Source organism: Lontra canadensis, unplaced genomic scaffold, assembly GCF_010015895.1.
Source record: "Lontra canadensis isolate GAN:19392208 unplaced genomic scaffold, GSC_riverotter_1.0 scaffold4, whole genome shotgun sequence".
In the NCBI taxonomy this organism is placed as follows: Eukaryota; Metazoa; Chordata; class Mammalia; order Carnivora; family Mustelidae; genus Lontra; species Lontra canadensis.
Genome location: NW_022630998.1, coordinates 18,325,118 through 18,337,842, shown reverse-complemented (window position 1 = coordinate 18,337,842; position 12,725 = coordinate 18,325,118). Strand labels below are relative to the sequence as shown.

Genomic DNA, 12,725 nt, shown 5'->3' with positions numbered 1-12,725 from the left:
AATATTGAAAATGTATAAAAAACATAATAGCAAAAAGCAACCAACATGATTAAAAAAAATGGGCAGATAGAATATTTTTCCAAAGAAGACGTACAGATGGCCAACAGGCCCATGCATATGTGCTCATCACCATTAATCAGCAAGGTAATGCCAGTCAAAATCACAATGAGGTTATCACCTCACACCAGTTAGGATACATACCTATTACCAAAAAGAAGTAAGTGCTGGGGAGGGTGTGGAGAAAAGGGAACCTCATACACTGTTGGTGGGAGTATAAATTGGCGCAGCCACGAAGGAAAGCAGTATGGAAGTTTTTCAGAAAATTAGGAATAGAACTACCCTGTGATCCAGCAGTTCTTCCTTTGGGTATTTATCCCAAGAAGAGGAAAACTTAGGAAAATACATGCACCCCTCTGTTCATGGCAGCATTAATTACAGTAGCCTAGAAATGGATACAATCACAAGTGGCTGTCAGTGGCTGTATGGATCAAGTAGATGTGTGGATACATACAACGGGATACTCTTCAGCCATAAAAAAGAAGGAAATCTTTCCATTTGTGAGAATAGGAATGGACCTTGAGAGCGTCATGATAAAGAGAAGTCAGCCATTCAAAGAAAGATAAATACCACATGATCTCGCTTATATGGGGAATCTAAAAACAAAAGCAAACTCATCCGCTAGTGGTTGCCACAGGAGAGAGGGACGTGGGGTGGGTGAGAAGGGTGAAGGTCAGAAGATACAAACCTTCCTAGTTAAAAAAAAAAAAAAAAAGTCATGGGAATATATAGTACAACCTAGTGACTACTCTTCATAACACTGTATTTGCATATTTAAAAGTTGCCAAAAGAGATCGTCAATGTTCTCATCATAAGGGAAAAAAAAATTTTTTTTTTAGATCATTTTATTTATTTATTTGACAGAGATCACAAGTAGGCAGGCAGAGAGAGAGGAAGAGAAGCAGGTTCCCTGCTGAGCAGAGAGCCCGATGCGGGGCTCGATCCCAGGACCCTGGGATCACGACCTGAGCTGAAGTCAGAGGCTTTAACCCACTGAGCCACCCAGGTGCCCCAAGGGGAAAAAATTTTTAACAGTGTATGATACCTAGACGTACTATGTTCATCATTTTGCAATATATAAAATATCAAATCCTTGTTGTACACTTGAAACTAATGTTACATGTCAATTTATAACTCAAAATGGAGTGAAACCCGTAAACAATATAGGAAACCAGACTTGATAATTAGTTGCTCATGCACTTGTATCTCAGTGGATTAGCTGCCCAACGGTGCCCCCAAGAAAGAAAGAAATCACTATAGAATGAATGAATAGCATTCAAGAATTCCTGTGTTTTTCTTCAATTATCGTAGCCTTCAAAAAAAAAAAAAAGAGTAAAAAATTTTAAATTGCCTAAGGTTATTTTTAGTTTATAGACTTGAAGGAGAACAATTCATACTTTGGGCTAAATGAAAAGGAAATCCTTAGGTTAATCTAACTTTCCTCCACTGACCTGTCATTTTTGGACCCTTTAATTCAGAAAAGCCCATCTCTTCTTAAGCATCTTCTGATAGATCTGCTTTGTGATACTTTATCCAGCAAAGAAAAGAGTTCAGTGATCGTTTTGCTTTCCCTTTTAGGCAAAGGAGGAAACTAAGAAGCTAAAAGCTGATGAAAAAAATACAAGTTAAAGTTTACACTATTGGTAAGTTGGGTGTTTGTTGTAAATGCAAACAACTGTACCTTCTATAGACCTGTGTTATATAGGCAGGGAAACCAAGTCTACTTCTTACTCATGCTTTCTGTCAACTATTGGCATGAAATGCACATTGCAGTGTCTAGAGGTTAATTCAATGAAAGCAATAAATGAAATCATGGGCTACTAGAATGTTTAAAAATAATAATTTTATAATTATGAGGTCTTTTAAAATATCAGGCCAGGTTCCTAAAGAAAATGACCGCCTAAGTCTAGCCAAGCCTTCGAAACCCAAATGTTTGTGACTACCGGCTACTGTGACAAAACCCAGTTAGCCTGTGACATCTTACAGACCAATGTTCTTAGGGTGCTCATGTTACCAAAAGACCAACATGGTGGGCTGGACAGCAGTACCCCTTATGGTCTAGTGGAAATTACAGGGTTTTCTGGAACAAAGGCGAAAGAAAAGATTGCAAAACTAAGATGAACAAAAGTGGTCAAAATCAAGTACTTTGTTTAATCCTACCTGATGGTGACTTAAGAACTAATGTGGTTGAAGGACTCAGATTTACGCTGAAAGCCCTTACCATTCGTACTATGTAATTCCTCTTATCAAGGAATGGGTCTTACTCTAAGTCCTCAAACCTCCTGACCACTGGCTGACCAAAGTCTAAAGAAATTAAAAATGAAGGTAAGATTGGGTTAGTCTCTGTCACCATGGTAAGGTATTTCCTTTAACAAGGGAGGTATCCTTATTAGACCTATTCCAAAGATACTCACCCAAATTACAAGTTTTTTATTTTCTAAATTCTAGAATTTTTTTTAAGATGCTCATGTTTACTTACAGGAAAATCTGTCTGTTAGTGCTTTTAGTAAATGTTAAATTGACTATGCCCATGTCAAGAAAATTACATATCAAACAGTTTACTAGATTTTTTTTTTTCCTTTTGACTTTTTCAAGGTATCTGCCTATAAAATCTTCAGCTGGTGGATGGTGACTTTTGAAGGACAAAGCTTTGAACAACAGCAAATTTTTCTGGGTGGCTTCTAGACAGTGTTACTTGTCCAATCTTGATATCCTAAACATTGGTTATTCTTTTCCCAGAAAGAAAATGAATTTGTGTGGTTCATCTGTGTTACTGTACTGAGTATTGATAAACTTTGAATTTTTAAAAAATGCCTTCAGTTGGGAGAGACGGGAACTTTATATTTCTATGAGATATATTTGATAGTTTCTTAAAGCAACACATAAAAAAAGGAAAAACCTTTGCAAACTTTTGCACATTCTACACACAGTGCCTGTAAATCTCATTAGTATTTTCAGTTAGCACTTAATTCTTTTGTTGTTGTTAGCATTTGGAAAACAATGCTTTGAACGTGTCAAATGTCCTGATTTCTCATGATCCATTTCCTCTTGGGCTTTGGAATTGTACTTGAGATTTCTTTGGGTTAATAAGTCAAACCTAAAATACTGTACATTGGGCACATTATCTCCTCTTGGGCTGCTAATAAATTAATAGATAACCTGGACAGACCAGGACATACTGCCCCCAGTATTCTTTTTTGCCAGAGGTTAGGGCTTCTGCCCCTTATAGCCAGCACAAAAGACACTGAGACTTGAATCAAGTCAGAGAAGCAAAATGCAGTCTGTCACCACATAATGAGTTCCGAGAGTAGTAAAATCTAATCCTTAGAATATGCATATGCCTTGAACTTGGGTTACTGTGTTAAGCTATGCTTTCCATTTCTGACACACATAACCAGAGCAATTGTTCACTTGGAGCCATTGCCACGTTAGTCCGTGCACTGTATCCCGACTGGCTTCATGGAAGTTGGGTTTACCAAATACAAAAACCTTTACTTAAAGAAAAAAAAAAAAAAAAAGCTATCCAGAATTTAAAAACCTGGTTTTCCCCCCACAGTAATTCAAGAACCAGACTCTGAGACCCTAGATTTGGGTTTCTCAGATCTTCTGGAATGAATTGTTTGCGAACCTAGCACTGATAGGCTTGAGGGGATTCTGATAAATACTTAATTTCATCTTTATTTCTTGGTCCTGAAGGCAGGAAAAGATAGCAGGTCCCTGTCATCAAACTGATTTGCAATTTGTTTCCAGAGAAACGAGCCTTGCCAAGCAGGCATTTTTAAGTTTTTATCAGAATTTAACTGACTTCACTAAAACTTAGTATCACTAATACTGTCTAAGGGTGGGGGGAGGGCAACAACAACAAAAGAACGGCTTATAATGGGGCATAAAATTAATTCTCTTCAAAAATTCTCTTTAAAAAACATGCACATACCTATAAGGTTTCAAGCTTCACCCGCTTTAAAAGCTGTGTATCTATCCCATGAGAGATGCCGGCATTATTCTATCTTTCTAAATCTGGGAAATAAAAGCCGGTGTTAGGGTGACTAAACAGCCCTTTCCAAGGCACTAATGAGAACACACACAAAAAAAACCCACTGTTCCTCTGGGATTTAACTATTTCTAATTCTTCTAATTAGGTAGTATAAAGTTGGGGGGGTGCTTTTGTTAAGCGAAACCGTTGCATTGACAGCGTGCAGGGAATTGGCTGCAGTACATGAGGATTCCCATGCTATATACAAGTACTTTTAAATCCAAAGATTGAAAACATGCTTGTGATAGTAAACAAAAGGTACTCTGCATAGGCCTTTTTGTTCATCACAAAGGGCTTCAAGACTTGGGTGTTCACTGGTCATTAGTGATGACAAGACTAAATTATAGAATCATTGTCGTCTTGCATCTGTCTCTCTCATGAGGAGGAAATCACTGCAAATGTCTGCTTAGAGGCCAAGGAGACAACTTTTATTACAAAAAAGGAATTTGTACATTGGTGTAGCAATATTGTATCTATTTAGAAAATGGACTTCGCCAACAAAAGCAAATTAGAAGAGGTTCCACAGGTGACCAAAAATGAAAACCACCGTTTCCATGTTTCATTAAATCAAAATACAAAAATATTACCCACAATTAAAAATATTTTACATTGAAATTTTGGCTTTGTATGTCTTTTAAGAGGTTAATACCTTAGGGGGGTAGAAATTACTAGTGATTTCTCATTTTGTTTTGATTTCTCAAACCATGAGGACCATGCAATACATACAAAAATAGAATTGTAAACTCATTGGTGTCCAGAAGTCACTCTGTGCCACAGTGTTTTGGAACACATTGACGTTTTTTCATACCATATTCTTTTATCCTAAATTTTGCAGTATATTAAAACTCATAAAAGACTTCAAAGACAATACATTGTCCACACATAAGCTAATTATAAGTATTTTCAGTTTTACAGTACATAATTTATGGGAGACTCTGCTGTAACTTGGTGGCAGTAAGTGCCAGTAACAAGTTATTGGGGAGTTACAAGCTAGGCCAAAGATGGAGCAGGAAGAAGCAGCATCACCTACCGAAGTATCAACAGCTCCCGGGTTCAACTTCAGATGAAAGGCTTTTTCTGCTAGACCTAAATGAATGCTCCCTGCTTTCTCAGAGGGACAGTATCAGTCGGGGTCCCTGAGGAAGTAGACCACACACTCAAATTATAATTGAGGGTTCTATAAAAAGTTTCATTTTCTCAACAAAGGTGTGGGGAGGATGGAAAGAACCCATAAGTACTGCCAGTGAGAGCCAGGCCCGCCCTTCACCCCTCCCTCAGCCTGGAGGGATGAGAGCAGGAAGCTGCTTCCGAAAGGCAGGTGTGGAAAGGACTGGTGTGTGTGGGGGGTGCCTCTCAAGAGCTGAGCTTGAGTGGAGGTCAGCCAAAGGCAGCCTCCAAGGGAACCAGGGTAATATAACACCCCCATGTACTCTCTCCCACCCCGTGCTTCCATCTGCCTTCCTGGGAGACCAAAAGAGAGCAAACAAGCCTGAGGACATGGGCCTAGAAGTCAGCCTCGGCCTGCCGCAGGGAACGGAAAGGTGGAACGTACCGGCTTAGTCATCGATCCAACCGTTCACTGTTCAGTGGTCTGCACTATTCACAAGTCTCTAGAAGACAGTGACTCAACAGCTTATGGGTGACACACACCTGGGGAGGACTTTGGAAAGCACCAGGCATAAGTGTAAGGAAACAAAAGGACTAAGGTACTCCTCCACAGTAGGGAACCCACCCCCTGGGTTGACAGGGCAAGGCAACACCTATCAAGAGACACAGTAGCAGTAACCCATCGATGGACAATTTAGTCCACCGGTCTTTTCACAGGAATAGTCCAATGAGGAAGAAGGAAAAGGAATCCTCTTCAGTGGAGCCGAAACCGCCATCTCTGATTTGAAAATAATCCCATTCGACGACATTGTAGTGATTACACATCACAGGAACCAGCAAGGAACAAACTGTTAGAGCAGTTTGAGCTCCTGGCTTTGTAGCCACACCCTGATCTTCTCAAAATTCTTGTCCATCCAACGGATGTTTTCCCCAATGGTTTCAGTTGTTTGTTGGACACAACGTAGCTGAGAACCCTTTTCTTTTAAAGAGCTGAAGAATTCTTCTACCTGGTAAGGAAAACCGGATTTTTAAAAAATGTATTATACAAATCTAAGTTTGGGCTAGTTAAAAGAAAACCAAAGCCAAATTTCCAGCATGTATCAAAATTCTACATAGCAGGCAGCGTCAGGGATCTGGAAACAATTATGTACACATAAACTTAAGCTATATGAAATGAGCTCATGCCTCATGAAGTCAAATTTTTATTTTTCTCCGCAGCTTTATTCACAGTTGCCAGATTGTAAAAGACTTCACTGTGTACCATTTAATAATTAGGGTTTGAGTGTATTAATATGTATTTTTATATACAGGCAGATGCAAACTTTTTTTAAACATGGTTTCTAAAAAGCAGAATGTGCAGTTTCTTCTTTGCCAAGTAAAACAGTTTCGGTCACACAAGTGCAGTCTTTCTCCACGGGCCTGGCCTTGTAGATCATTAGAGGAACACTGAGGAAAAGGGTTCTTAGCAAGTTATGGTGGTAATCCCCCAAGCGTTGCCAAATTTTTTTATCCTAATCCACAATTCGTGTATTGTTCCTCTAAGATTAAAACCCACACCGAGTTGCCCATGGTTTTAAGGAGATAAGAGACCGCTGCCTCCTCTTGTTTCAGGGCTGGGTTTCTTAACTCCTTTAAGCTCATGTGAGACACTGTCTGGTTTGGCCTCAGCACGGACTACTGTAGTATTGTTTCACCTTAAAAGGTTCTTAACCTTGTCCCCTAAGTTTTCACAGCATTAATCCATAAATTTTTGACTGTGGAGACAGGAAGTAAGTCTAAGCCAAGATGTTGTATTCATTCAACATGGATTCCAGACAGTTAATTCCTTAAAAATCTGTTATGATATCTTAAATTTAAGAAAAAAAGAAGGGTAAGAACAGGCTTTTGAAGGTCAAATTCCAATTTTAAATGACTTGGGGTTTTTTTCAAACTGTATCTCAATACAACTTCTCAGTGAGCTCCAGGCCCGCCCTCCTGCTGTAGCCACCTGAAGAACATAGACTGTGCCTCAAGGTCCTGCCTTCGCTTGAAGCTTAGCCCACTCTTTCAGACTCTCAGACTCCAGATTAATATTCAGGGCAGAGAACAACTGTTCTTTTCAGCAGTCCAGTCACATCAATAATTTTACTAACCTTTTTTTTTTTTTAAGGATTTTATTTATTTATTAGAGCGAGCACAGGCAGACAGAGTGGGAGGCAGAGGCAGAGGGAGAAGGCTCCCTGCCCAGCAAGGAGCCCGATGTGGGACTCGATCCCAGGATACTGGAATCACGACCTGAGCTGAAGGCAGCTGCTTAACCAACTGATCCACCCAGGTGTCCCAACTTTACTAACTTTTTAATGATTAAGCATGGCTTCTTAAATATTTTCAAATTATTTGAAATAATCCTGAAGGAGCCCTTCACAATAGTACCACTAAAACAAAAACAAAAACAAAAAAAACCCCAAAAAACCTATAAGAGCTGTAACCAAGCCAGCTGATAAGCCTTGCCCTCAGACTTTTCCTGACTCCAGATTCTCTCTCCTACCCTCATCTACCTTGGGAAATGCAGCATCCCAAATGAGCACAAACCTGCCTCCTTCAGAGTATTTCCTGTGCAATCAGCAGTGTGATACAGAGATTGGGGGGGGGGGGGGGAGTTTTATCCTACTAACTTGTTTGACCCTTTGTAAATGATTTAACTTCTCTGGGGCTCAATTTCCTCTTTAGTGAACTAAGGATGAGCTCTCCCTCCCAGAGCACTGCTGAAAACGTAGTTTTGTAATGTGGGTCAAGGGCAGAGCTTAAACCTCAGCCCGTAACGGGACTCAACCTCATCCATCTCTTCATGAACATGTCCTCTAACACGTCCTCATCACTCTGGCCCAATTACTGTGCTAGACACTGAGGTGGTGGCAAGGGACCAGGCAAGGAACCCATGTACTCCTAGAGCTTACACTCTACTTGGAAAGACACCAAACAGTCAACACAGCTACTGTTAATATACTATCATGGACAAAATACACTGAGGCTGAAAGACTGGGACAGGTGGCCTGCTTTCCACAGAGCAGCCTGGGAAGGGGACAAGTGACCTGGGACCTCTGAAGGACTCAACAAGCCTTTCCACTGACAAGTTAGGGGCAGACCAAGCGAGGCAGAGAGAAGTTTAGAGGCTTTGAGACACAATCAGCACCTTCTGGTGCAGGAGCAGGAGGCAGCTGAGTGGTTCAAGGTTTGCAGGATGGTGACACAGGACAGTGTGTGCTCACTGGCTGGAGAGGTGGGCCAGAGCCCAGGCATTATGGTTGCATGCATGTGGGGAGGGAAGGTCTGGCATTTATTCCAAGATCCACAGGTCAAGTTTCAAGGAAGGATTAGTCATGGGCTGATTTTCAGATTTAAATGTGGAAAATGGTCTGGTGTTGGCCAAGTGGGAAGTCAGGCAGGTGGCTCTCGCATGGGCCAGGCAGGAGCGGAGAGAGGCCTAGGGGGAGTAAATGCAGCTGAGTGCACAGATACAGTAGAGATGCTGGGAGCAGAGCCAGGGAGACTCCGGGATGACCTGGATGTGGAGGCCAAGAAGGCTTCCGGGCTGACTCCTACACAGGAGAACGTTCTCCCTTCTGATGACATCCAGGCTTTTATCAATTCCATGCCCTGTATATATCTCAGGCCTTTTGCACACAACACACACCTGCATCTCCTTCAGTCTCTGCTCAAAAGTCTCCTCACCATCCCATAAAACAAAGTTCTTACCCTGTCACGCTCTCCTTACCTTGCCTCATTCATCTTCCGAGCATATAGCCTGACTTAGGTAACTTTGTAACTTATTCCCCCAGCAGAATTTAAGCTCTATGAGGACAAGGGCTTTGTCTACTCTGGTCCTTGTCATAGCCCCAGAACCTAAATCCACATCAGCCTTACAGTAAAAATGTCGTATCTTTAGAGAATTACTGAGAAAACAAAGGAATGAGCAAGTGACTAAATGAAATGTTTTGTTGCTACAGATTCGGGTTATGGACAACTGTCTTAACTACCCTTAGCTCTTGACTGGTCCCCATCATCACACAGAATAGCTCTGCTCACTCGAGTTCAACCTTGGATTATGTGCCGGTTAATTTGACAAACCAGAGAGAAGGGATGGGACATTTCTTACTCATTTTCAAAGCATTCTCCCTGTATCAAGCTCTATCATGGTGTAACCAGAACATACAATGGAAGTTTTCCTAAAAAGATCAGTATTAGGTTCTCCGTTTTTATTTATGTGCAACCTATTTTTTTTTAAGATTTTATTTATTTATTTGATAGAGAGAGATCACAAGTAGGCAAAGAGGCAGGGGGAGAGAGTGAGAGGGAAGCAGGCTCCCTGCTGAGCAGAGAGCCAGACGCGGGACTCGATCCCAGGACCCTGGAATCATGACCTGAGCTGAAGGCAGAGGCTTAACCCGCTGAGCCACCCAGGCACCCTACGTGCAACCTATTTTTAAAAGCCTTATAAAATTTTTCTATGCCTTTGGAAACATTTTTATAGAAGGGGCACAACAATGACCTTGACATCAAATTCCTCAAACTTTAGGACTGAATGAAGAGTCTGCTTTTGTGGGAAACTTATGTTCTGTGGTTCCCTCTTACTAGACAATGAGAATAACTTGTACTGTTTTCTCATTTTTTTCTTGACTGCTAGGAAACTTTGCTGTATTTAGGGTTTAATGGCAATAAATTGTCCTCAGCATAAATCCCTGATATAGTTACCTCTGTCAATCATGCAGCTTCTTGTTATTTAACTTTTCTTTTATATATGGACCTTGTAAGTTGCCTAAAATTATTTCTCAAAGTGCATATAAGTAAGTAACAAGAAATCCTGAACCGGGATAGCAGAGAACCAAGATTCCAGACCTGCCTCATTCATAATAGCTTGATGATCATGTAGGTCATGTACACCTCTAATGATCACTTTTAATACCCTAAGAAATACAGAATTAAATGTCTCCAGTAATTTCTTAAGCCCAAAGGTTTATAATGGCAGAGCCAAGCTTCTTATTGTGTTGAGGAAGTGCACAGTTTTCAATAGTTCATTTGTAAGTAATTTTGGTTACCAGAGCATCCAAAAAGAATATCTACTAAGTGACAAAATCCATTCCTAACTCATCACACCCTTGTTTTGTCTACCCCATATTTATTAGCTAATTGTTGCTTAAATTCAGTTAAGTTTTCTTTACCTCTTCAAGCCGTGCTCTTGTGGAGAACTGGCTTGTTGTTTGGATGACCATATGGGTTAGGGAATTTGAGCCAAGTTCAAACCTGGAAATGGAAATCGTCAAGATGTATTGTAAAATATCAATTCATTCGACTTGTGGTTTGTTTTTTAATTTATTTATTTGGCAGAGAGAGAACGCAAGTAGGCAGAGGCAGGCAGAGGGAGAGGGACAAGCAGGCTTCCCACTGTGCAGGGAGCTTGACCTGGGGCTCGATCCCAGGACCCTGGGATCAAGACCTGAGCCGAAGGCAGAGGCTTAATTGACTGAGCCACCCAGGCACCCCTCGGCATGTGTTTTTAAGCACCTTATGTGCTTACAGTATTTAACTAGAAACTGCTTAGGCATGAAAAATCCATGACATTATCTCTACCCTCAAAAGTGTTAAGATATAGTTGTAAAACAAAACAAAACAAAACAAAAAACACCAACTGCTGAGTAAATGACTCAGTACCCAAAAGAAAGCAGTAGAGGCTTGGTAAGTGCTCCAAGAGCAAGGCAAGGGCACAGACAAGCAGGCCGAAGTGCTAACCCACTGTTTGGGGTGAACTGCACACAGGAGGCCTTGAGATTGGTCTGCGGTGTGGAAAAGGATTATTCCAGATGGACTGGAATACTGGACTATCCAGATTCATTAGCACTAAATTTAAGTGTTATATTTTCTAAGAAGAATTTTTTAAGTACCTCTACTTGCTCTCTTCAATCAAAAAAATCCGTCTAGACTTTACAAAGCTAAAACACACGCGGGTTCATGGACCTTTCTAGTCACAGCACAAGTTTTGACACTACTTACTTTTCTATCAGTTTATCCCAATTTTCCCTCAGAAACTGCCAGGCCAATGGATATCCCACCGGGTTCCTGCCGACAGCTCCAAGAATATATGGAAACTCTTGAATTTTTATTACATCTCCCTTAAAACTTTCATCTAGTAGCCTAGAACGATTAAGAGATGAAATGTTAACAATGAGAAGTCCCTAGAAAAGTTATGAATTTCTTCAGTAAAATAATGTGTGACAGAAAAAAGCCCATCTGTCAATAATAAACACAAGATAGTTGCTATAGCTACATAATAAAAACTCACATTTATATAGTGTTTCCAACACCCATGCTCATGTATTCTCGTTTGTTAATAAGACAACTGAAGAAAGGCCTTTGCCATATGTGTTTCTAAACATATTAAAGAGACACAAATATATATCCCTTTAAATATTTTTCCTAACACCTGCTTCTCCCCTAATTAATGACCACACTCATTACACATATGCCCACTGGAAAAATGTTCCCAGCAGAAAAGGCAGTTCCCAGCCAAGAGAACAGAGATCTGAGCTCATTTAATTCCTTTTGGCCACGTGAACATGAATGAATTACTCACCACTGAAGCTTGTTCTTATCTTGGCTAATACTGAGGGCAAATTCTATTTTATTTTTCTCGGAAGTAGACAAAGATGACTGATATTTTCTATAAAGAAAATCCCATCCTTCAGGGTTCTGGACCCCCACAGCAAACACTGCCAAGGTCACATCACTGGGCAGGCTGTGGGAAAGAACATCACTGGTGAGAGTCTGAGAGGCAGGAAGTGTGTCTGGATGTAGAGTGATGACCAATGACAAACTAATAAACTGGCCCAGTGAGCAGAGCAACATGCCTGGAAATATAAACAAAAATTACCTCTTTCTTCAGATTTAATGGGAGAGGCACAAGGAAGTATCTATAATTAGGCTTTAAGTACCCTTCTCAAAACCATAATGGGAAAAACCACTTTGATAAATACCTACATATATAACACCATGATGCTGGGGAACAGGACAGACGGTCACTTCTCAGGCCAAAAGAAAGAAATTCAAAGTAGACTCAAGATGTAGTCCATGAACAAAAGTCAGGAATCCAATAGGACCACTGTTCGCAGGTTTTTCTTTAAATGGAGCCATGTAGATTGTTGGCTTAATATCTCCTAGAGAGATTTAAGCTCCAAAGATTAAAGTTCAAGAATAAATTCTAAATACAGGAAGACCCTACTTCGCTTCAATGGTATCAGCAACTACTACACACACCTTATCAGGGACTTTGGAAGCCCAAAGAAGCTACTGCTGTGGCATGCACTGCCTCTGTTCCTCTCTAGGACAGCTGTTACAGTTCTGGTCTTTACCTCCATTAGACGGAAATCATTCTGATCCCATTTTAACTCTCCAGATATTTGACTTTTATATATAGAATTTCCCTCCTAGCATTTCTTAAAACAGAAAGTTGAGAGATACACAGGAAAATCCCAAAAAGCAATTTATTTTCCCAAGA

The 12,725-nt window shown here is 40.5% G+C and overlaps 2 protein-coding genes across 12 annotated transcripts in view; one reads left to right on the top strand and one right to left on the bottom strand.

Annotated features, from left to right (window-relative positions):
- Positions 1 to 2,876, top strand: part of CAST (calpastatin) — a 111,258-nt gene extending 108,382 nt beyond the window's left edge. For all 11 annotated transcript variants that reach the window (XM_032846080.1, XM_032846028.1, XM_032846020.1 and 8 more), the window contains 2 exons: positions 1,636 to 1,700; positions 2,653 to 2,876. In XM_032846080.1, the coding sequence (XP_032701971.1) occupies positions 1,636 to 1,686 (51 nt within the window). In that variant the 3' untranslated portion in view covers positions 1,687 to 1,700; positions 2,653 to 2,876. The remainder of the gene's footprint in view (positions 1 to 1,635; positions 1,701 to 2,652) is intronic.
- A 2,669-nt stretch (positions 2,877 to 5,545) lies between these two features.
- ERAP1 (endoplasmic reticulum aminopeptidase 1) overlaps positions 5,546 to 12,725 on the bottom strand; it is a 37,997-nt gene continuing 30,817 nt past the window's right edge. Inside the window, exons 16-19 of the mRNA XM_032845992.1 lie at positions 11,805 to 11,966; positions 11,225 to 11,365; positions 10,396 to 10,477; positions 5,546 to 6,204 (exon numbers count right to left, since the gene is read on the bottom strand). Of these exons, the coding sequence (XP_032701883.1) occupies positions 6,049 to 6,204; positions 10,396 to 10,477; positions 11,225 to 11,365; positions 11,805 to 11,966 (541 nt within the window). The 3' untranslated portion in view covers positions 5,546 to 6,048. The remainder of the gene's footprint in view (positions 6,205 to 10,395; positions 10,478 to 11,224; positions 11,366 to 11,804; positions 11,967 to 12,725) is intronic.